The 24,607-nt window shown below is 53.0% G+C and overlaps 1 protein-coding gene across 10 annotated transcripts; it reads left to right on the top strand.

Moving 5' to 3' along the window:
- Positions 1-1,039: 1,039 nt before the first annotated feature.
- Positions 1,040-22,437, top strand: Endov (endonuclease V). 10 transcript variants are annotated; one of them, XM_038325566.1, is made up of 11 exons: positions 1,040-1,141; positions 1,276-1,384; positions 2,336-2,568; positions 3,023-3,194; positions 9,572-9,706; positions 9,880-9,919; positions 10,713-10,825; positions 12,790-12,858; positions 13,069-13,281; positions 15,577-15,632; positions 20,742-21,269. In XM_038325566.1, the coding sequence occupies exons 2-11, from the start codon at positions 1,382-1,384 to the stop codon at positions 20,815-20,817; spliced, it is 1,110 nt and encodes a 369-aa protein (XP_038181494.1). In that variant the 5' UTR covers positions 1,040-1,141; positions 1,276-1,381; the 3' UTR covers positions 20,818-21,269. The 10 variants fall into 10 exon arrangements, with proteins under 10 accessions (XP_038181494.1, XP_038181497.1, XP_038181492.1 ...); XM_038325569.1 differs by lacking the exon at positions 20,742-21,269 and adding an exon at positions 22,315-22,437 and having other exon boundaries at positions 1,041-1,141; XM_038325564.1 differs by lacking the exon at positions 20,742-21,269 and adding an exon at positions 16,802-19,815 and having other exon boundaries at positions 1,041-1,141; positions 10,749-10,825.
- Positions 22,438-24,607: the final 2,170 nt, after the last annotated feature.

Below are 24,607 nucleotides of genomic sequence, written 5' to 3'. Positions count from 1 at the left end.
CAACGCAGAAAGAGCAATGAGGAAGCACTGATCTAAGAAATAAAACAGGAACCGTCTATTTCCAAAGGAAGTGCCTTAGATTTGCTCAGGTTTACCAGACCATAATTAAGCAAGAAGTTCCAAGCCCAGCCCTTCCAGCTGGCGCCTGCTTATGTAGGCTCTTTAACTTGTCTTAAGGGAAACCAACAAAACTGCAGTCTAGAGCCAGAGAGGTGATTCAGTAACTAAAGTGTGCACTGCAGTCTAGAGCCAGAGAGGTGATTCAGTAACTAAAGTGTGTGCTGCAGTCTAGAGCCAGAGAGGTGATTCAGTAACTAAAGTATGCACTGCTGTCTAGAGCCAGAGAGGTGATTCAGTAACTAAAGTGTGTGCTGCAGTCTAGAGCCAGAGAGGTGATTCAGTAACTAAAGTGTGCACTGCTGTCTAGAGCCAGAGAGATGATTCAGTAACTAAAGTGTGCACTGCTGTCTAGAGCCAGAGAGGTGATTCAGTAACTAAAGTGTGCACTGCTGTCTAGAGCCAGAGAGATGATTCAGTAACTAAAGTGTACGCTGCAGTCTAGAGCCAGAGAGGTGATTCAGTAACTAAAGTGTGCACTGCAGTCTAGAGCCAGAGAGGTGATTCAGTAACTAAAGTGTGCGCTGCTGTCTAGAGCCAGAGAGGTGATTCAGTAACTAAAGTGTGCACTGCAGTCTAGAGCCAGAGAGGTGATTCAGTAACTAAAGTGTGCGCTGCTGTCTAGAGCCAGAGAGGTGATTCAGTAACTAAAGTGTGTGCTGCTGTTTCACAGGACCCAAGTTCAAGTCCTAGCACCCATGTCAGGAGGCTCCCAGTCTCCTGTGACTCCAGCTCCAGGGCTCTAGCTCCTTTGGACTCCACAGGCACCTGCACTCTTGGCACAGACTTACACAAATAAAAATAAATCTGTAAAAATCTCCAGTCTGCTGAGCTCATGTGAGGGACACAGATTACATAAGGTTCTGTGTCCTGAACCAACACAACGGGCATTTCGGTGAAAGACTCTGTACCAGACACAGGAAGGTTGTACCCTCAAGGCCCATCCAGTGGGGAATTAATGGGGCAGAGAAGTGAGGTCAGAAATAGAAAAACTACAGTTCTGCACCAAATCGTCAGGCATTAGGTAATTTTGGTTTGTTTTGGGTTGACTCCCTGGGGTGGCTACTCTTGGTTTTCATCTTGACTCTATCTGGAATCAACTAAAACCCAGGCGGCTGGGCACACCTGTGAGGGACTTCCTTGACTGTATTATCCAAGGTCCAGAGTCCCTCCCTAAATCTGGACCACACCTTCTGGTGACAGCCTACATAAAAGGACAGGGAAGGAGGGAGTTATTGCTTTTGCCTGCTAACCCTCACTCTCCATGGTAAGTTCTGAATCTACTTTGTACATTTTCATTTTATCTGTTCTTTTCCCCTAGAGAACCCTGACTAATTCACACCATGGTCTGGGTCAGCTATTTATGCCAACTCTGGCACAGGACAGCTTCCCTTGCTACTCTGAGACCCCTGTAAGCCCTGCCCCTAGTGACTTCCTGAGGCCAGGCTCCATCCCTGACTGGTCTGCCCTGACCCCCTCCATAGGAAGAGCCTGAGGAGCTCCAAAGGCCAGGCCCTGCTCCCCAGACTTCTCCTACAGCCATTCCCAGCTCCTCTAGGGGAGAGAGAGAGTGGCCAGGCCCCTCCCTACAGAAAAATAAAAATCCAACCAATCCCCAAATCGTGGTTGCCTCCCATGCCCCCAGAAATCCCTTAAAAACCCTGTCTTCTGCTCATATCTCTGTTGCTTTTTACTGGAGCAGAGGCAGCTGCCCTCCTGAGTTTTCTTCCCCTCCCAATAAATCTCTTACGTGAGATTAGCTGAATAGTGTGACTTTGTGGTATTCCTTGGCTTCTGAAAGCCCAGGCTACCCCACTGGAAGTGTTATAGTTCTGCTCAGCCGCCCCTCTCCCCCGTATGCCTGTCGCTGTGGTTCCCTAAAACAAACACTTGCATTTGGGTGCTCCCTCCCCCATGGGGCAATCATTCCCCCTCAGACCTGTAACACAGTCTGCAAGAGCGTTTTATGTATTTAATTTTTTTTTTTCAAGACAGGGTTTCCCTGCGTAGCCCTGGCTGTCCTGGAACTCACTCTGTAAACCAGGCTGGCCCCGAACTCAAGAGATCCCCCTGCCTCTGCCTCCTCAGCGCTGGAATTAAAGGTGTGTGCCACCCTGGCCCGCGAGCCTCATTCCCTGGTCTTTTGAATTGTTATTTCGGCCTGAGGGCGCCTCGCTGCCTACACAGCAAAGGTGTCCCCTCTTCCTTTACTCTAAAGGTTACAGAGAGGCCGTCTGCTCAGCAAGCTGTGCCCGGGCGCAAGCGCGGACCTGATGCAGAGGAACCGCGGCTCAGAGGGACACGGGAGACCGGAGGCTGGGAGAGCGCAGCGCGAGCGCGCATTTCCGAAACCGAGTGGCGACCACGGTCGGGACAGCGGCCTGAGGCGCCTCGACGGCCAGCGCTGTGGGAACAGCGGCCCCTGGCGGCGGCCACCACAGCTGACGCGAGGTACGCGGCGACGAAGGCTAACGGCTCCGCGCGGGGCGCTCCGGAAGTGACGTCACGAAAGGCGCCGGGGCCCAACCATGGCGCTCGAGGCCGCAGCACGGCCACCAGAGGAAACCCTGTTGCTCTGGGAACGGTAATGGGGTCGGGTCCTGCAGTAGCCACGGGGGTGGCTTCTCCACTGACTTTCCGGCCTCACAGCCCCTGTGCAGCTGTGAAACCAAACACCCGGCTGCACCGCAGAACTGGCCCGGGCCGCCACGCTGCCGGAAGTTGCCGCCTGCCTTTGTGGGCGCGGCCCCCGTTTCCGGTCCGCCCGTCGGGTCGCGGAGCGCTTTCCCCCTTCATCCTGGCTTGTTGGGCAGAAAGGAGTTTGGGGTGGACTGGAGGGCGGCCGCCCCGAGGGTCGGGCTGTCCCGAGCGCCCTGAGCCCGTTTCGATGTTTGTGTCCCGCTAGGGAACAAGCCCGGCTGAAGACGCGCGTGGTGGCCCGGGACACGGAGGCCTGGCAGCGGGACCCCACCTTCTCGGGCCTGCAGAGGGTCGGGGGCCTGGACGTGTCCTTCGTAAACGGGGAGAGCTCCCGGGCCTGCGCTTCCCTGGTGGTGCTGAGCTACCCAGAGCTCAAGGTAACCGCTCTCGTAGGCTGCGCACCCAAGGGGACTGGATCCCGAGACAGCGATCAGAGCCTGGGTGCAGTTTTGTAAACGGTTTCTTCTCTTCTCCGCCCCCGCGCCCTTTGAGTTTTTTAGAATCTTTTTTAATTTTTGATGCTAAAGCCGACCCAGGACCTCGAACATGCTAAGGGATCAGTAAACTTCCATCTCATTTATAGAATTTAATGTATAAGTTGGAGTGTATTTTTAAAAGGCTAAAACCTTAGGAAATAGTGTAACTTTGAATCAGAATCAGTGGACAGAGGGTTGGTGGGATGGTCAGCGACTAAGTGGGAACACTCTTCTTGCAGAGGATCCAGGTTCAGTTCCAGCTCCCACATCAGGCTGCCCCAACCTACACTTCACTCCAGCTCCAGAAGATCTGAACGGACTTCTGGCCCCTGTGGGCTCCAGCATGTTTGTGGTGTATACAAACTCCCACAGGCCCACACATATCTACACAAATTAAAAACATTTCTTGAGGATCAACAGACAATTCTAAGTCTGGGTGTTCTGGGTTGCTCACCTCAGGAGCCCACAGAACGCACCGCAGGTTGCCCAAGCAGGAAGTCTCAGCTTTCCTAGGTTGAAGAAGGCTTGTTAGAGTAAGTACTGTCTAAACTGGGCTCTTCAGGAAGTGGGAACCAGCCAGGTGAGGACCACTCTAGGAGAGCAGGCACGAAAGGCCATCAGAACCCTGCTGGGGGATTTAAAGCCATGAGGAACAGTGTTTAGGAGTGACTGAGGGCAGTGGTGGACGGTGAAGCAGGGAACAGCGCAAAACAGGCCTCGACGTCCCATTAGCAATGTGAATTTTATTAGCCTTCATCCGACAAGACCAGAGTTGTGTCTCTGTGTCCTTTGACAGTCTCTGTCTGATAGACCAGAACGCGTCAGGCTGGGTAGCGTGTAAACAAGAGTGTTTCTCAGTTGTGAAGACTGTAAGTTCTAGATCAAGGAATCGAGTGAGACTTCTGGTTTCACATAGGCCCTTCTCCCTGTGTCCTCCCAATGCTTCCCACTTAATTCCGTCACCTTGTAGGTTAAAATTTAAAACCATAGCAACCCTGACCCTCTCAGCTCCAACATACTGAAGTGAACTTAGCCTGTCCCCTCTCCAGAGTGTAAATTCTGATGCCATCACTTGCCTCTCTACATAGATCATGTGTGTGCACGCATGAGCAGTCAGCCTGTGGTTTATCAGATCCTGTCTACATCGATGTATGTGTGTGCACGCATGAACAGTCAGCCTGTGGTTCATCACATCCTGTGTACATAGATCATGTCTGTGCATGCATGAGCAGTCAGCCTGTGGTTCATCAGATCCCGTGTACATAGATCATGTGTGTGCACGCATGAGCAGTCAGCCTGTGGTTCATCCACAGTCAGCATCTCAGGAAGTCTTGGCCACACCCCAGCCTTAGCTGTCCCATCACCTGTCCTCCAGAAGCCGCAGACTCTTCCTGACTTTGGCTTTGTGCCTTCCCCTGATGGCCTCTAAGTTCCAGCTCAACACAAATGCAGAGTGCCTACCGTGCTCGGAGCGGGGTGTATAGTGAGGAGGACCTGGGGCTCATGTCCCTATGGGTCCCTGGCTGTTCTCTAAGAGTGAGGGGTAAGAGCAGAGACACCAGCACTAGGTGGCTCCTGTGGATACTCTGGGTCTCTGTCCCCACCCTACCCTTTGGGCCTCTTTCTCCGTCTAACCTCGTGAGAAGGATCTTCCTGGTTAGCTTTTATCGTCACCTCAACACAATCTAGTGCCACCTTGGAAGGCAGAAGAATTGCTTCAGTCAGATTGACCTGTGGCCATGTCTGTAAGAGATTGTCTTGACCAATTATTGAGGTGAGGGCCCAGGCCACTGTAGGCAGCACTATCCCTAGGCAGATGGGCCTGGACTGGAAAGAGCTGAATGAGCCAGGAAGCAGCATCCTCCATGACTCTGCTTCAGTTCACGCTTGAGTTCCCACTCTGACTTCCCTCGGTGGTGAACTGTGACTTGAAGGTGTAAGGTGAAATCAGCCCTTTGCTCCCTAAGTTGCTTCGGGTTGAGCATTTTATCAGAGCAACAGAAGGCGATGATATTAATGCCAACGCTTAACGTGTGTGTAAGTTGTGTGGGAAGCAGCTGGCACAGAACCCCGTCTTCAGCTCTCCCCCTGCAGACTTCAACACCCTGACTCGAGGCCCTAAGCCCTGGTCAGGGCACATACTGTCATTTGCCTCCTATGTGGAGCCCACCAGGAAGGGTTCCATCTCCCCTCCCTGAGGGTTCTCAGGGGCCGTGGTATAACACAGGTGTGTTGTGACCCAGCGCTGAGCAGAGCCCCTGTGCTTGAGCATCCAGTTAGCATTTGTTTCTTGTCTTAAGTCAGGGACAGGTATTGGAAGAGTGTGGCCTAGTGGTTCCCAGTTGTTCGACTATGGCTCACCTGGAAGTGTGTGGGCTGTTGATTGCATAGGCACGCTCCTAAAGGATGTAGATCCGTGGTTACCTGAGCATATCAGTTACTTAGACATGACAGAACCACTTAAGGATTTATTTTGCTCATGGTTTGAGGTTCAGTCCCCTGTGGCAAGAGCATGAGGCTGCTTGTTCACAGTAAGCAAGAAGCAGAGAAAATGGAACGCTGTTGCTCAGCGCTCGCTCTCTCTTCGGTTCCAGACCCAGACCATGGAATGATGCCACCCACTTTCAGGGTGGATCTTTCTTCGTGAGTTGCTCCTCACCAAAAACATTCTCACAGATGTACCCAGAAGTTGTCTCCTGCATGATATTTTATTATTATTTATGTGTGTGTATTTTGTTTATGTGTATGTTTGTGAACTATGTGCACCCCTGATGTCCACGGAAGCCAGAAGAGGGTGTTTGATTCCTAGAACTGGAGTTATAGAACATTGTGGTTGTGAGCCTCCGTGTGGGTGCTGAGAATTGAACCCAGGACCTCTGGAAGAGCGGCCAGTGCTCAGAGCCGTTAAGCTATCTCTCCAGCCCCTCATAAGGAATTCTAAGTCTAACCAAAGTTGATCATCACACTAAAGCTGAGCATGGTTCACATGGGGTGTAGCTGCTGTCTAGGACCAGGATGATTGATGTGTGGGGTGGAGGAAATGGTCTAAACCCAGAGTATGGGGCTGGAGAGAATGCTCAGCAGTTAAGAGCACTTGCTTTTACAGACGACCTGGGCTCAGTGCTCAGCACCACATGGCATCTCACAACTGTCTGTAACTCCATTTCTAGGGGATTCCATGGCCCTCTCTGGCCTTCATGGGCACCACACACATGATATGTTTATAGACATGCAGACAAAACACTCATACAAAAAATATATATTTAAATTAGATTAGAATGATAGTGAAAGCCTCAAAACTCACTGACTCACACACTTTACCGAGGAGTTTTGTAAAATGTAAAGAGTATCACACTAGGGGCTGGAGAGATGGCTCAGAGGTTAAAAGAACTGACTGCTGTTCCGGAGGTCCTGAGTTCAATTCCCAGCAGCCACATGATGGCTCACACCCACCTATAATGAGATCTGGTGCCCAGAACACTATATACATAATAAATAAATTAAAAAAAGAATCAACGTCCTTTAAAAAAAAAAAAAAAGGAGTCGCGCTAATGCTGCTAAACACAGTTCCAGAGCCACAGCCCATTTGGTTTCTCATAAGCCAAGCTTGGTTGGAGAATTAGCGGTCCACCTGAATTAGGAATTCTTTACTTAGCATTCTTGACAGGTGGCAGCCTTACGGGACAGCCCCCCACATACAGCTGGCCTTCTGTAGCCAGCGTGTCCGTTTCCACAGGAAGAAGAGACTTCTCTGACATTTGCTCATCGTCCACACAGCACACATAGAAGGAAGGTGCCTTCCCCACCCTTCTACTCTTGGCTCCTTCCTGTTTGCTGTATCCTGAAGACCACGGTAGCTTATGCTGCCTCATTTGCTGGTGGTCCTTAGTGATGCTGTCAGCAGGATCCGTCTTCTGCACCTCGAACCTGGAGCTAAACACAGTCCAGCAATTAGAGTCCACCCCAGTGCAATTAGGCTCGTGGATCCATCTCTTATCAACACGGATTTGTCTAAGTGCAGCTTAAGACACTGATAGCGGCCAGGCAGTGGTAGCACAAAGCTTTAATCCCAGCACTCGGGAGGTAGAGACAGGTGGACCTCTGAGTGTGAGGCCAGCCTGGTCTACAGACAGTCTCCAAAGCTACAGAGAAACCCTGTCACACACACACACCCCAAAAAAGGGCACACAGCATTTTCTCTTAATTATTTTTTTGATATTACACTATAATTACAAATTTTCCCCTTTCCTTTTCCTCCCTCCAGGCCCTCCCATACCTCTTTTCTGCTCTCTGTATAATGTTACTTTTATGTGTATGATTCAGGGTTTGCCCATTGGTGTGCTCTTCCCTGGGGAAGACTTTCTCCTGCTCTCAGTAATCCTCAGTTGCCTGCAGTTCTTTGTCTAGGGTTGAGGCCATAGCTTTCCTCATCCAAGTTAGCATGTCCATTGGTGTCGTTCATGTTCAGGTCACTTAGGCAGCCATGATGGTGAGAATTCAGGGCTTCAGCTTCTGACATTTCTAGGAGACACAGTCTCACCACAGATGCCTTGTTCCTCTGACTTACAGTCTTCCCACCCCCTCTTCCATGGTGGTTCCAGAGCCTTTGGCGCATGTAGGCGGAGACTGCTCGTTCATTTCCCAGTCACCCGAATGCAAATAACCACACAGAAACAGTATTAATTGCAACACTGTTTGGCCAATAGTTCATGCATATTTCTCGCTAACTCTTATATCTTAAATTAACCCATTTCTATTCATCTGTGAATCACCATGAGGGTGTGGCCTACCGGTAAGGTTCTGACTGGTACCTGGCATCCATCTTTCTCCTTAAGCAATAACATGGCGTCTCCCTCATTCTGCCTACTTTCTCTCTATATCTCTGTTCGGATTTGCCGCCTGGCTTTATTCTACCAAGTCATTGGCCAAAAAGCTTCTTTAATAATCAATGGTAATAAAACATATTCATAGCCTACAGAGTGGAATCCCACATAAGGTGCAGGAGCGGTACAGGTCCCAGAGCCCTAGGTGCAGGAGCGTGTTACAGGTCCCAGAGCCCTAGGTGCAGGAGTGTGTTACAGGTCCCAGAGCCCTAGGTGCAGGAGCATGTTGTAGGTCCCAGAGCCCTAGGTGCAGGAGCGGTACAGGTGTATCTGTTGGTTGGGACTGGATCTACAGCACTGCATTGTGTTTTCTGTAGTGGTCTCCATCTGTTCCTGGCCAAGTCAGAATCTGAGTGAATGCTCCACTTGGAGCCATTGTTGAAAATGTTAGGAGTCCAAGCCCCATCACCCACCAATAGCTGGTTCTCTAGGTGCACTTGGGTCCAGATCCAGCCTCAAGGGTCCATAGGAATTGTGATCTGGAAGTTCTCATCAAGAGCCTGGGCCCGGGAGGGTTCTGGAGAACATGGACACAGTAGGAGTGGGTCTCTAGGGCAGGCCAGTGAGTCTGATGGAGGCCCACAGTAAGGAGTTTGTCACCTTGTGCTGTGTGCAGAGCCCTATCCTGAGCCCGGTAGTTCTCTGTTGGGTCTTAGCTGGCTGCCTTCTGGTGCCCATAGGGGCTTTTAGTTTGGAAACCAGTGTTTTTGCTAGAGAAGACCTAAGAAAGGGAGCTGCCCTTTACGAAGCGCTTTGGGGTCTCCCATTTCCTCATAGAACACACAAGGGCCACTGTCCTGAGTGCCGTACAGCGATGTTTCAGGTTCAGCCTGTTTGTCTTCCTGAGCCCCCACTCTCTGGGGCTCTGTTTTGCAGCTTCCCTGACTCTGCAGGCTCACTTGCCTGGCCTTCCCCATGGTCCTTCTGAGGTGGACAGTACCGCCCAGGTCCACAGCCTACTCTCCGGGGGCTTCTACTCTGAGCCTCCAGCATCCGTGCAGGTGGTTAGCTCACGCTGACAAGGAACGAGCCAGGAGTATGAGGGGCAGGTAGGCCTGAGGCTGGCCATCACCTCAGCCAAGCTCCTGAAAGAGATGAGACTCGGGGGTGACGTTGCTCCTTGTACATGCTACAGCCTACAGGAATTCCCGTGCACACTAGGTCATGGGGGTTCCTCATCCATGCCAGGTCCCAAGCAAGTACCTGTAAGAGGAAATTTAAGTTGACTCCTTGCCACCCAGTTGCAGTTGAATCATTTTGTTCCGACTTTCAAACCTGGTTTCATCCTGGCCACAGGTGAGGCTCATGGGAGCCATGGGTAGGAGGCAGAGGGATGAAGTGGAACAGGTGGTTTGCAACCAGTGTCCAACCTGTACCTATGGGCCTTGCTGTCAGGTGGTGTATGAGGACAGCCGCATGGTTCGCCTGAAGGCCCCCTATGTGTCAGGCTTTCTGGCCTTCCGAGAGGTACCCTTCCTGGTGGAGTTGGTCCAGCGACTGCAGGAGAAGGAACCAGACTTCATGCCCCAGGTAGGTACTTCCTAAGGTCAGGAGAACCCCTTGGCTTGTGCTTGGTGGTGGTGGTGGTAGGGGTCCCCTCAGGCCACTGCTTCCCATAGAAGGAGGGAATGAGAGCCATTTGTAGTCATCTCCCCTTGCTGACCTGGCAACAGCCTGGCTGACTGACTCCTCTGTGACTCTAGGTCCTTCTTGTGGATGGAAACGGGGTACTTCACCAACGAGGTAATCTCCTGAAGGAGGGTCAGAGAGGGTGCTGTGGGAGAGTGGGGTGTTTCCCCCAGAAGAGCCCCTGCTGTCACCCACCTGCTTGCGTCCACAGTGCCCTACACTGGCCCATGCCCAGTACCTCTTCTAGGTTGACCTAGTGACCGTAAAGAGTCACAGGACTGAGCTCAGGTTAGCTCCATTCCCACACCAGCCCTGAACTGCCCTTGCCAGGGCACTGTGCCTGAAGAAGGTTACAGTAGCACTCCCAAGTGGGGCATGGGGAAGGGATTGCCTTCCTACCCGGCAGGAATCATTGGGATCTGGCTAGAAACCATGGACCCAGAGTCAAAAGATAGATCCATACTAATCTGAACACCAGTTCTGGGCCAAACAACTGTTACAGATTACAATAAACTAGTCCCACACCAGCTTAGAATGGAGTATAATAAAGGTCCCTTATTTAGGGGTAGACTCACAGATCAGCCACTTAAGCCAGCAATTTGGGGTATATGTCCCCAGTCACTGCTGTCCAGGCCACCTGACAGGACCCAGACCATAGGGGACAGGCACAGAGGCCTGAGAAGAGCAGCAGACGGAGAGGGTGAAGGGTTAGGAGAATGTCCCATAGTTACCTGTCGGAGGAAGGAACCTTCGTCCACCCCGTCCTTAGCACCCATGCGATCAGACAGAGCTCATTCATAGTCCGGCCAGCTTGGCTCCCACTCAAGAGTCTGTGCGTCTGTGTGAGAATCTGGTTGGTTCCCTGTCTCATCTCCACCATCCAGCTCACTTCCTTGGTCCCTTGCAGGCTTTGGAGTAGCCTGCCACCTTGGTGTCCTTACAGATCTGCCCTGCATTGGGGTAGCAAAGAAGCTCCTGCAGGTGGACGGGCTAGAGAACAATTCCCTGCACAAGGAGAAGGTGAGGAGGGCCTTGGACTCCTGGGAGTCAACGCGCCCATGGCTTGGCCACCTCCTGGGGGCACTCAGCTCTAGCCTGGCCTGCTAGCACAGTCCTCACACCCCTGCTTTCTTGCACAGAAGATCCCCTTTTCCTGGGCACTTCCTTCCATCTGCCTATGGGCAGCTCATCTAGCAGTGGCTCACAGCCCTCTGAGGCTTGCTGGGTGCCTCCCACCGTGTTTGCCTCCCCTTCTTCCTTGCCTCTGCCATTGCAGCCTTCATGCGGGGCCATGCGCTCCAGTTCCTGGGGACAGGCTTTCCAGGTTTCCCCTCTCATCCTCACCACCTTGTCCCCTCCCATGGTGTTCACAGTCAGCCTGCAGTCTCATCTTGCTGTGGTGCCTGACTCTGGCCCTTACTCTGCCTCCACTTCGCCATTTTCCCACCCTAGAACTGGCATTGTGGATGTGCCATCCTCACCCAGAGGAAGCCATTGACATAATGTTTATCCCACTGGGCAAGTGACCAGAGCAGAGACCTGCCATCTCTCCTAGCTCTCAGGAGCCTGTGTAGAGAGTTGAGCTGGTGCAGTGGGGAAAGCCCAGGTTTTACTCATGGCAGCCTGATCACTGGTTGATCAGCAGTCCTTCCCCTCCCGAAGGAAAGGGGTTGAGCTGGCTTGTGCCAGATCCCTAGCTGGAGGGAAGCACCCAGCAGATGGTAGATTTAGCCTGGATATGCACTGCTGTGCCCAGGGGCACCTGCCTTTTGGGGGCCTTGGGAAACCACAAACCCCTTCTCTAAGCCCCAGTTACCAGGGTAGATGGAACCTCATGCCATGACCTCGGCACAGTTGACAACATACTCAGTGCTGCCTTGTTACTTGTTACTCCTTACTTGTTACTCCTGGACACAGTGAGTCCTGGACACAGTGAGGCCTCTTCTCGCTGCTTAGATGCTTAAATGAGTTTGCTGGACTGGAGAGATGGCTCAGTGGTTAAAAATATGTACTGCTTGGGATGGGCAGTTGTGGCACACTCCTTTAATCCCAGCAACCAGGAAGCAGAGGCAGGCAGCTGTCTGTGAGTTTGAGGCCAGCCTGGTCTACAGAGAGTTCCAGGACAGCCAAGGATACACAGAGAAACTCTATCTAAGAGAGAGAGAGAGAGAAAGAACAAAACAAAATGCATTGCTCTTGCAGAGGCCCCAAGTTGGGTCCCCAGCACCTGTGTTGCTTAGCTGACAACCACATGTACCTCCAGCTCCAGGCAGTATGATGCCTCTGGCCTCTACGGGCACCTGCGCTCACGTGCACACACACCCCAACACACACAGTAAAGAATGGTGCTGGCCTTCAGCCATTTCAGAAGGGACAGTGGGTTGGGGGTTTGGCTCGGACAGTGAAGTGCTTGTCTTAGACGCAGACGCTTGAGACTGATGCCCGTTAGCCACATGCACAGTGCTGAGCCTGTGTTAAACGCAGACACTTGAGACTGATGCCCGTTAGCCACATGCACAGTGCTGAGCCTGTGGCCCCTGCTTGTTATCCCAGCGCCAGAGAGGCAGAGAAGGGAGGCTCCTTCTCCGAGGAGGAAAACTATGTTCCTGAGGACTACATACTCGAGCACACCTGCACTTTTGTTAGGGATTTCTTTGTTTGGTTTTGGTTTTTCCAGACAGGGTTTCTCTGTGTAGCTTTGACTGTACTGGAACTTGCTTTGTGGACCAGGCTGGCCTTGAACTCACAGAGATCCACCTGCCTCTGCCTTCCTTAACTTCGAGTGCTGGGATTAAAAGCGTGTGCCACTACCACTTGGCTGTTTGTTTTTGAGACAGGGTCTCAATATGTAGCTGAGTGTGGCCTTGAACTCACAGAGATCTGTTCCTCTGCCTCTCTAGTGCAGAGATTAAAGGTGTGCACTATCAAGCCTGTTATTTACCCTTTTAAAGGGATATTTTTATAATATTTTCTCCATTTCCCAGATTGTACTCCTTCAGGCTGGGGGAGACACGTTTCCTCTGATGGGCAACTCTGGAACTGTCCTGGGAATGGTGAGTGGCCCAAAGGCTGTGCCCTGTCCAGACTCGGTGTTCCCTAGCCACAAGGCAGCTTCTGCACACATGTATTTGTGCACCGGACCCTGTCCTCTGCATGTCCTGCCACCAACCAGGGTATACAGTGTCACGTCCTCCTCTGGCTACACTCACCCCGCGTGCCACCTGTAGATGCCTGCTCCCTGTGAGTTCTTTCCTGCTACCCAGGACATACTCAGAACCTCCGCCCTGAGACTGGTCCTGCTCCACAGGAACACGCCCCAGCCATGCTTGACCTCCCTCCACCCACAGGCCCTGAAGAGCCATGACCGCAGCACCAAGCCCCTCTATGTCTCTGTGGGCCACAGAATAAGCCTGGAGGTCGCTGTGCGTCTGACCCACCACTGCTGTAGGTTCCGGATCCCAGAGCCCATACGCCAGGTATGGGGACTGGGAGTGGGGGATTGACAGTGCCACCCAGTCTCACCTGGGGTGGGTCTCTGCGGGGATCTGAGGACAGGTCCTTAAGCCCTTAGCTAGAGAGCCTAGTGGAGCTAACTGGGCACTGAAGGCAAGAGTGTAGAGCAGCGGTTGTTTCCCTTGGGAATTCTTGCCACTGAGCCTGCTTCTGCCTTGCTGAGCCTCCTGCACCTGGCACAGCAGTGCAAACAAAGAGCAGCTTGTCTTCCAAAGCTAGCGCATCTCAGGCATGACCAGTGGGGAGCAGCCCTTAGCCAGAGGCTCTCACAGCGCCCTCTACAGCTGCATTGAAGAGGCTTGTGCTGGTGACAAGGACACCAATTAAATGGACCCCAGGGCATGGCTCTGTCGGGGCCCCAGAGGCCCAGCACTCTGATAGCCAGTCATCTCGGGCTGCAGGAGAGCAACATGCAGGTCACCTTCTGTGTCACCCATCGCGTACCAGTGCCTGCTCAACAGTGGCCCATAGTCGAGGACCCAGGAAGAGCTCTACCCTTTTCTTTTTCTGGGTTTTTCGAGACAGAGACAGAGTTTCTCTGTGTAGTTTTGGCTGTCCTGGAACTATCTCTGTAGATCAGGCTGGCCTTGAACTCACAGAGATCTGCCTGCCCCTGCCTCCCAAGTGCTTGGATTAAAGGTGTGCGCCGCCACCACCTGGCTGGAAAAGCCACTTTTTAGAGTAGGACAGTCTGGGCTCTGGAAAGACACTAGCAAAAGCCCCGGATCGGGAGGAATTTGATGTTCAAGCAACTCAGCCAGAGTCAGGAGGCAGGAAGCCTTACCAACCAGGGACTCCAAGAAGCTACTGTCTCCGTCAGCTATACGACAGTTTTTCTTATTAAAAAAAAAAACTCAGGAGGCTGTGAGGTCTTTGGGAGGTCTGAAGGAGGCCATGCAGCAGGCTGCAGGCTGGACTCTGCCCTGAGGGAGAGCAGCCGAGCTGCAGATGCATAGGATGGCCTCTAGGTGGCAGCAGCAGGCTATGTCTCCTGTGGTGCTCAACCCTGCTCCTGGAAAGGCTGCCCATAGGTGGCCTCAGAATGAGTGAGCTTTTGGCATCCCCCAGGAAGGACTCTCTTCAACCTAGCTCACCTCAGCCCTCCCGCATCTAGGGTGTTACTTTGGTTACAGGTGAATGGCCTCTCAAACCTATGAGTCATGTCCCTAGTCCCAGGAAGCCTTTCCCCTTCCATCTCTGGTCTAAAGAGAGAAAGCCACTGAAACCCTCCCTTAGGACACACAACCCTGTGTTCTGCAGTCCCAGACCTGCTTTGCCAGCCTCAGATTTTGACCATGCTTTTCCCCGAGTTACAGTGGTTTCTGCCCTAGCAGTTAAGGGGCGAGCCTCCTGCAAAGCTCCTTGAATGCTAGAAGCCAGAGCATGCCTAGCACAGGAGCGCAGGAGCCTGCCCAACCCTGGGTGCACACAGGGCAAGCACATGGCTGCCTACCCTGGGGGCCCAGACTTGTAGGGGGGAAGGGAACAAGCCCAGCAGGACTGGCTGTGGCTCTTGGCTTCTCTTCTTTCCGCTGGCCTCTCAAACAGGGCTCCCCTCCCTACAATTCCACCTCCCCAAAGTTCTCCAAGAAAGGTTCAATTCTAGTCTCTGGAGCCTGCCTTCCCTCTGCTCTAGTCCATACCCAGACTCCGCTGTGACCCAGTACAGCTGTTGGTTTCAGGCTCTGCTGCGTTCCTTGTTTCCCAGAGTTCCACTGTAACTCTGGTCATCCTGTGCCATCAGGATGTCCCACTGCCCAAGGCCTACTTCCCTTAGCTGAAGAGGTGCTGTCTTCAGGATTAGCTATTGCTCTCTGTGGGTCATGTGGTCCCAAAGCTAAGCTAAACCCATCTGAGCTGGGATCAGTGACTTCCTGGTGTATATTCAGGCTGAGTTCCACTGTATCCCCATACCTGTGGCCCACAGTCCTTTTTTATTATGGTAACTTGTCAGATGATCTGGAGATGGGCAGGGGACACAGCTGACAGACAGAGAAGACAGACACCTGGACTGAGTCAGAGAAGAGGGTTTAGCAGCATAGAGAAGCAGAGGCTCTGGACCCAGGGCTCACAGGCCAGTCAGCTGATGCTGGGAGGATCCAGGACCCTCAGCCCCAAGGGTCTCAGCATTTCTGCCAGCTGCATACTAGTGGGGCTGATGTCCCGAAAGGACATGACGGGCCTGTATGGGCTGCCTCTGGAAGGGCATGAAGTGCTCCCAGCAGTTGGGAATGGCCACAGCTCTGTGTGTCTTCCAGGCTGACATCCGCTCCCGAGAGTACATCCGAAGGACTCTATCACAAAGGCAGGAGAGGTGAGTGTGGGAAGTGGTCCTGTGTGAGCTCCGCCTGCCCTGGATGCAGCTTGTAGCTCAGGGCAGCAGGATGAGACCGGAACTGGCAGGGGACATAGGAAGAGGTCCCTTGAAGGAAAATAGACCTCAAACCTAGTGGGAACCCTCAAGAAACCCCACTCATGTGGCTCGACTGGCCCAAGGCCCACATCCAAACACGGCTGCTGTCCTAGTTAGGGTTTCTATTGCTGTGGAGAAACACCATGCCAAAAGCAAGTTGGGAGGAGAGGGTTAATTTGGCTCCCACTTCCCTGTCACTGTTCATGGTTGGAGGAAGTCACGCAGGGGAGAAACTGCTTCAGCTGGAGGGGAGCTGCTCACTGGCTTGCTCATCAAGGCTTACTCAGCCTGCTTTCTTACAGAACCCAGGACCACCAGCCAAAATGGGCTGGGTCCTCTCCCATCAATCACTAGTTAAGAAAATGTCCCACAGCCAGATCTTAAGGGAGCATTTTCTCAATCAGGGCTGTCAAGTAGACATGAACCATTCAGTGCAGCTGCCTAGCCTCTTCTGGTCCACTTCATCTGTCCAGGGGTGCAGCCAGGTCTTCTCAGAAAGGATATGGTCTCTAGCGTCAGACACGTTCTCTTTACAACATTCCCTCTCATGACTGTCTCCCCCTCGCAGAAGCTCTTGTCCTTCAAGTTTTGAGATACAGTGAGACTGTTTTAGCCGGCAGTCTCAGCTGTGAACACAGGGCTGTCGTGAATTCTTTACACAGACTGCTATTACTAGAACAGACCTCAGGGAAGCCTTGTCAAGAAACAGGTACTGTGGTAGGAAACTGAGGCACAGGGCATCAGCCACAGAGTATGGTGCATCTGGCAGCTTCAGTTTTGGTCCCTGCCTCTGGTGCTTCTCACTCCCGGGTGACAGCGGCCTTGTTTTGAGTGGTCGTGAGTAGTTAAGGATGCCCCCTCGTGCTCATTCCCCTGTGGCTGGTGGCTGTTCCTGAGCCCATGAGGCTCTCTGAGAACTGAGGGAATGGGCAGCTGGGCCAACTCCCAGCTTCACAGTTGGGCTCGGCCAGCCTGAGGGTAGAGTGGACCTGTCCAACTAATGGCTGTCTGCCCTTCAGCAAGGGAACGCCTGGCTTTTTATGTTACCTGTTTCTTGGTGTCATTACCAGGAGCCAGAAGGAACAGAAGCCAAAGGCATGCCCCAAAGGTAGCCCAGGATTGCCTGCCAATCAGGGCAGGCCCCCCAAGGACTGTGACAGAGGCTCCTGCACGGAGCCGAAAGATCCCCAGCCAGGCTTCCAGGAGCAGCCGAAGGATCGGCAGTTGGAGGGAACTGGGCATCATGAAGACTCAGACCTCTGGCCTCCTCCAGCCTGGTTACAGTCACCACGCTGAGAAGATGATCTCTAGGAGCTGTGGGAACCTCACCCACAGCCACAAGTTGAGCACCAGGCCCCCCTGCCAGAGGCAACAGCAGCCGAATCCCCAGAAGGACGCAGCAGGCATGCGACCATGGTTGCCCAGCCGCCTCCATCACTAGCTGGTCAGTGTAGTCACCATGCTCCAGCAGGACATTTCAGATCAGGAAACACACAGAGTACACAGGAGCTCCAGGTACCCAGAGGCCCTGGATTGTCAGCCTGTGCCAGCACCTGCAGCTCTGACCATCCCCCTGGAACACAGACCTGGTTCTGACTTCACTCAGACTTCCATTGCCATCCTGGCCACAGACTGTCCTTCTGTAGGCATAACCGGACCGCAACCCTAAGGTGCCTGTCCTTAAGCCTGGTGCTGAGCTTGAGGGACCTGCAGTGGGAAAGCCTCAAGCCTGGAGCAGGCTCAAGAGTGGGTGTTGGGGAGTCAGCTCCACAGAGGGTGCCAGATGGGAAGCCGGTTGAGGCCCATGGTGAGAAAGCCCCAGGCTCAGCTCCTCACTCCTCTTCCTGCCACCCTCTCACCAGAGGGAGCGTCAAAATCCCATCCACCAAGAAAGCAGGGTTGCTCTAGGCTGCTGGAGTCTTCTCTGGGTGGGCCTGGAGTGGTGGCTGCGGCGGGCCTCAGAGGAGGCTCACCAGAAGCTCAGCTCCAGCACCCTGTTCTCACACACGTGCACACATACATACACATACACTCCAGGTTCACTAGAGTGGCAGCTGAGGTGGGACACAGAGGTGACATACCTGTAACATGTCCTCTGCCAGCACCCCAATCCCCAGACTTCCTGGAGGAGAGGTGATAGGTGGTAGGCTAGACTAGCTGCCTAATCCTACACCCGTGGGGGTCAGGATGGACCGAGGCCAGTGGTGGAGGAAGGACAGCAGGGCTAGCTTTCCTGTCACAGCCAGTTCCATTTAGGTTCAGCTGGGCCGCCGAGTCTCCCTCCTAAGCCAGGTAGTTGTGACTGTCAAGATCCCTTGAGGGTAGGGCAGCTGGTTCCCACTCCCTGGGATTTGGGTTTGGGACATTAGGGAAGATACACGTGGTCCTTTCACCCAGTAAGTTCCCAGTAAATTAGGTGTGTGGCAACCTCCCTACCACACACCTGATGTAAGAGCCCCAGGGACACCCACGGTGTCTGAGCAGGAAGGTAATCCCTATGGTGCCCACATGCCCCACCTTCTTTAGGGGTCCTGTGGAAAGGGAAGTGTGTACTTGACCAGAGAACCCCCCCCCCCCAGCTATGGCCTCACTCTACCTACTACTGAGTCAGAGTCCCAGGTTGGTACCTTGGATCTAACAGAGGTTTCCAAGAGGTGCAGCCCCCACTGGCCCTCCCCTATCACTCACAGACATTGTAGGCATACATGCATGCAAGCGCTCACACATACACGCGTGCACATACACTCGTTCCCTGGCATTCCTGTGGAGCCTGCAGCTGGCCCCACCGTCTGTCCTCCTAACTTTCAGATTTCTCCCTCCTCAAGCCTTGTCAAGACAGAGTTGTGGAGGGGAGTTTTTTTTGGGGGGGGGAGTTGGAAGCAAAAGATTGGGGTTAAACTGTAATGGCCAGGATCCTCATGAAGAGCTTAGATGTTGAGTGGGAAATAAGGCCTGGCCAGCCTCCCATGCAACTGGAAGGTGCCACAGGACAGGTGGGTGAGGGCTTCACACAGGGTTCAGCACACGGCATCCTTGGGTGAGGAAAAGCTGTTAGCTTAGAGAAGTGGGCTCCAGAGGCCAAGGCCATCAGTCTTTAAGGCCAGCCTTACAGATAACGAGAAAAACAGAGTCCCCAATCCACACCTCACTTGAGCAGGCAGTTCCTCCCACTCCTGTGAGCCACAGAATGTGGCTGGGAACCCAGCCTGGCCACCCCTCTGTCTCATCTGTTCCACTCCACTGGAGACCTTCCCCGGGACACACAGAAGTCACACAACACCTGCCCAGCACACTGACACCACTCAGGGTGGCCCTTCAGGCTGCCAGTGCAAACACCCAGTGAGGGGCAGGGCGGAGCCTGAAGGCGGCTTGTAGGTAACTTGTGTGCTTTCTTCTGAGAGAAGATCCTTTTGGCTCAGTCATTAAATACAGCTTGTCGACTTCTGGAATATTCAGTCCGTGCGTGCACAGTGGTCTGTGTGGGCCCAGCCACTGGGGAGCTTGAGACTGGAGGACCACCAGCCTGACAACACAGGCCAACAAAAAGAGGATTCATTGTCTCGTGCAGCTATTACCTCATTTGCCCCAAAGCATTTTCATTGTTATAAGGGACCTCCAGTCCCCACCCTTCCCCACAAGAATCTGCCAGCCCAGCCATCCCACTTGGTGTATGGGTCTGCCTGTTTCCAGGCTCCTTTGTGGGCCTCCTTGTGACTGTGCACTCGGTTTGTCTCGTCATCAATTCCCAGATGCTTTCCCTGTGCCTGTCCCAGGAACGCTAGATGCTGAGCTCCTTTGTGACTGTTTCCATTCGTGTGCGTACATGCCTAGGAGGGACAGCGCCCGGTCCTGAGGTGGCCCTGTGCTTCACTTTATAAGAAACCCACCACCCCCAGGGGCGAAGGGCCTAGCTCCGCACCTTCGGGCACTTGTTACTGTGTCTTTGGACTCTGGTCACCCAGGGAATTGGAAGGGACCTCATGGGAATTTACTTGCCTTCTCCTAGTGATGAATGACTTCGGCGCCTTTTGTCCACTCTCTGGCCGCATGTGTGTCTTGGGATAAATGTCTGTTCACATCCTTAGTCTGTTGCTGTGTTGGTGTGTGTGTGTAATTGGGCTATTTGTAGTTGAGTTTCAAGTTCTGGATTTTAGTGATGGGAACGTGTGTCTCAAGGAATTAGTCTCGAATCTGCTTCATTGCTGTTTTCTTTTTATACCCTGAGATCACTAGAAATAGACCCACTTTGAGTCCTGCCTTTGGCAACCTCTGCTGTCTTGGCCAGCTATGGCCAGCATGGGATGGTTCTTTGGTTGCCTCCTAGCATGACTCAGGAGCTGTTCCCTGTCGAGGACCCACATGAGTCCCAAAATTGAAAGGAGGCTTTCACCACCTCTGCATCACAGCCTTTCCTGCCTGTCCCCAAACCACTAGCATGGCCCTTCCAGATGCTGCTAGGAGTGGTACAGCTCTACCATGGGGCAAAAGGTGTAGGAGCTCAGGACGCTGTGTCGTTATCAGGGCCTGAGACAGGGTTGAGGTTTGGGGTGGGATGCGCCACGAAGATGCTGGAGTCTAGTGCACTGGGTATCAGCCAGGCTTGGGGGTAGTGCAGGGCCACTGTATGCTTGGTGTCCGGGCCAGTGCTGTGATACCCTGCACATCAGTGGCAATGGTGTGGGTCCCTAACCCTCCAGCCCAGAGTTTGCCAGGCTGAGCTGCTACAGGGGACTGGGGGAGTAGGGTGCAAGGGCCAGGGGGGTGCAAACTGAAGGAGTAGGGTAGGTGGAGCATGGACTGTGGGCCAGTCTGGGGTGGGGTGGCCAGACATCAGTGCTTGAGGGCAGGGGGCCTAAGTACTGTGGCGTCTCGGCTTCTTCCCGCAGAACCTTAAAAATAGGGCCGTGGTGATGTCCATCTCAGCAGACCACAGCTCTCTAGAGCGAGGATATTCTTGAAGCTCTTAATAATTCAAGTCAGATCCAAATAGATTTTCATTTCCATCTGCAGCTTCTGCGCCCCTTCCCAGCATCCTCACCTCTGTCCAGCAGCTGGGAGAAGAGGCTTCCAAGAGGAGGTAACCTAGCCCAGCCTCTGGGTCACTAAGGACCCCAGCCATCCCCATCCCCTGCTTATGTGGCAACAGGAAAGGTGGACACTGTCAGAACCAGAGTGGCCCACTATGATCTGGCCATGGCCAGCTCTGGGGAGAGAGGCCCAAGCTATCACTACCTACGAATCAGGCAGGTCAGGCAGGGAACCTTGACCTTCCTCAACACCTTACTAGGACCACTTGCTGTCTCTTGGCCGTGGGGGAGCTCACCTGCTCCCTAGACCCCATTGGCTGCTACCCAGTCCCCCGGGAATACTGTTGTAGCTCCTTAGAAGAGTCCTTGACGGGCTTTCTCTGGATCTGTGACCCGGTGTGTACATCTGTACAGGGCTCCAGCCCAAGGCCTGTGTTCTCACACACTGAGTGTGCCTGGTCAAGGTGGGTTTAGTGTCTCCAGAGTCAGCAGGGTGTCAGCCTGGACCACCTTCCCCCCCAGACCTACCTGTCAGCTGAGGATCTGATATCAGAGGTGAGGAGCATCACCCACCTGGCCCACCCACCCCAACAGCAGCCCAGCCCAGCAGCTCTGCCACACCACCCTGACTAGGTCCAGCAAGGACTTTTATCTAATTATTAATTAAAGGCAGAGACACAGAAGAAGAGGCACCACTGACATGCAGATGAATGGCCCAGGGGTTGTCAGCTGGGTGTCACAGAGGTGATGGAGTGGGACTCTTCCCCACCCCCACACACAGAGCAGGCACCCGTGGTACCAGGTCCCTAAGGGCTCCTGGGAAATGGGAAGGCAAAGTGCAGGGGTCCAGACTCCAGGCAGAGGGACCCGGAGCAGGTTCCGATGGAGGGCTGTAAATACAGTCTGGGCTTGGGCTGGGGTTTTGTTTTGCTTTGAACAAGGTCTCCTCATAGCACAGGTGGATGACCTTGAGCATACGCTCTTTCTACTCCACCCCCACCCCGCCTCCTAGAGGTGGGGTTACAGGTCTGAGCCACCACACTAGAGCTGGGATCAAAGCCAGGCTCTGCATGCCAAACACTACCAACCAAACTACATCCCCAGCTTTGGGTTTTGTTTTTACTTGTTTAAATTTCATTTGTAGTGTTTTTCTAGTCAGAAGCCTAAGCCTGCGCCATCCAGGAGTCAGACAGTTCTTTAAGGCTTTGCCCTGAAAAGCTGGTGCCTCCTTGCCTGAGTCCCTCTCAGAGGCAAACTGTTATTCTAGCATAATCTTTGATTATTTACTTCATTCTTTAAAAAGTATGTTTTAATTCTGTGTGCCTGTGTGTGTGGGTATGTGCGTGTAAGTACAGTACTTCAGGAGCAAGAAGAGCGCATCACATCAGAATTACAGACTTGGGCACCACGAGTGAGCCCGTTCTGAGCCGGACTCCGCAGCGAGCCCTTAGCGCTCGTACCCTGGGTCTTTACCCCTAAAGACCATGCAGACGTTGTTCCTTTCTTCCCTCCAGATGTTAGAAGCCATGCAAATGTTGTTCCTTTCTTCCCTCCAGATGTAGAAGTTGCAGACGTTGCTCCTTTCTTCCCTCCAGATGTTAGAAGCCATGCAGATGTTGTTCCTTTCTTCTCTCCAGATGTAAAAGTTGCCCGTTGGCTTCTTGCTGCTGCAGTTGGTGTCTGTTCTTATGTTAAGCCATTGCTCGTGTGCCCATGAGTGTGCATGCACACCTGTGCACTCCCACACACTCATTGCAATGAATTCACGATCCACTGTCTGTCTCTGCTGAGTTGTGTATTTGTCTTACCTGTTACAGCTTCCTGTTTCTCCTGCTTCCTAGTTGCCTTGTTTAAGGGAGGAGCTGGCTCAGTTTCTCCACAGCTGTTACTAATTTCTCCCTAACCCAGCAATGGAAGCAAATGGTGTACATCTCCTTCAGGGGCGTTAGCATCAGAAGGTCGTGTGTGAGCTTGACTTTTTGGCACTTCTGGTGGCCCTTCTCCAGGACAACCTAGTGGCCCACCATCCTAGATTCATCAATGATGACAAAAGCAAGCAGGGCCACGCCCAACTTTCCGTTGTAGAACATGTGTGGCTGGGGCTCTCTCTCTCTCTCTCTCTCTCTCTCTCTCTCTCTCTCTCTCTCTCTCTCTCTCTCTCTCTGTCTCTCTCTCTCTCTCCCTCTCCCTCTCTCTCCCTCTCCCTCTCTCTCCCAATCCCCTCCTCCCCTCCTTCTCTCTTATATTTTCAGCTGCCATGTCACAAGCTGCTCTGAGGACCATTGTGGAAATGTCTCTTCCACCCTTCAAGACTAGATGACAGCACCCCGACTGTCACCACTGTAACCTCCTGAGACCCTGAGAGAGAGCCCCTAGCCCACCTGGCTTCAGTCTCCTGTCCCTCAGAAACTGTGTGACACAGGGAATTTTGATCCAAGGTTATCTGTTTGCTGAAACAGATAATTGGTACAGAGCTGTCCTTCCTCCCAGGCCCACACATCTCTGTTGCCTTGTACCCTCCTCCTATGCCTGGGGATTTCTCATCATGACCCTGGGGTACAGATCTGCACCCCATACAATCCTCCATCTCACCAAAATCCACATTTCAGTGCTACACAAGACCCACCCTTTCCACCTCAGAAGTGGGTGCCCCTGATGGCCTCTCGTCAGGGAATCTGGAAGGAGGCTCTTTGTTAAACTAGCATGAGTTTTTGTACCAGCAGGTGGTGTGTGACTCAGTGGGAGAGCACTTGCCTAGCATGGGTTTGATCCCCAACCCTCACCCACACACCAAAACAGTTGCTGCAGTGGCAGGGGCTTTGTCTCTAAGGTCCATGAACACCGTGATGTCAGATATCTGGGACGTCCTGTCCCATGTCAGCTAGGTGAACACCGTGATGTCAGGGACAACCTGTCCCATGTCAGCTAAGTTCTCCCAGAAATTTTGTGGAGCTGAGGTCACCTTAGTTGGTCAGCTTCCATAACTATGACAAAATACTGGAGAGACTCAAGTTATAAGAAAAAGAAAGGTTTGCTGCTTTAATCCCATGCAGAGACAGGTGGATCTCCAAGTTTGAAGCCAATGTGGTCTACAAAGCAAGTTCCAGAACAGCTAGGGCTACACAGAGAAACCCTGTCTCAAAAAACAAAAGTAGGGAGGGGAGGTAGGTTGTTTCTCGCTCATGGCCATGGGTACCAGTGGCTTTGGAGCCCATGGGGAGGCAGTATGTCTTAGGAGCCAGGGCTGCTCTTGTGATACCCAGAAAGTAAGAGAGTAAGGGGACAGGGTCTCCTGGTCCTGTGGGCTCCTTCAGGGTCACACAACCCGATGCCTTAGGTAGGCCTCACCTCCTAAATGTCCCACAGTGCTAGAGAAGGCAGGAAGCCTTCAACCCTTGGTCTCTAAGGCCCTAGGAAAGCATGTGACCTCTGAGGAGATGCTGTCCTGGGGCTGAAGCCAAGGCTAGGGTCCCAGCGATGGGGCAGAAGACCGTTCTGGCTCTCATGCCCTAGAGCCCTGGCACTGCAGCAGACAGAGCAAGGCCTTGCTTATAGGCGTCCCTCCCTCTAGGTCAACTGTTCTCAACCCATGGGTCTTGGCCCCTTTGGGAGGTCGAACAACAGTATCACAGGGTCACACAGCAGATAGTCTGCATATCGGATGTTTACATTACCATTCATACCAGCAGCAAAATCACAGTTATGAAGCAACAACAAAAATAACTTTATGGTTGAGGAACTGTCGTAAAGGGTCGCAGCATTAGGAAGGTTGAGCACCACTGGTCTAGGTGATCCTTGTCCCCGCAGACTCCTCTCCAAAGGGTGTAAGAGGAACAGCAGGCTGGAGTC

Source organism: Arvicola amphibius, chromosome 4 (assembly GCF_903992535.2).
Source record: "Arvicola amphibius chromosome 4, mArvAmp1.2, whole genome shotgun sequence".
Lineage (NCBI taxonomy): Eukaryota > Metazoa > Chordata > Mammalia > Rodentia > Cricetidae > Arvicola > Arvicola amphibius.
This window is presented reverse-complemented; position numbering and strand designations above follow the sequence as displayed.

Coding starts and splice junctions, on each gene's coding strand:
- Endov (XM_038325563.1), top strand. Junction 3,195..9,571: donor TGAGCTACCCAGAGCTCAAG/GTAACCGCTCTC, acceptor CCTTGCTGTCAG/GTGGTGTATGAGGACAGCCG. Junction 10,826..12,789: donor ATTCCCTGCACAAGGAGAAG/GTGAGGAGGGCC, acceptor TCCATTTCCCAG/ATTGTACTCCTTCAGGCTGG.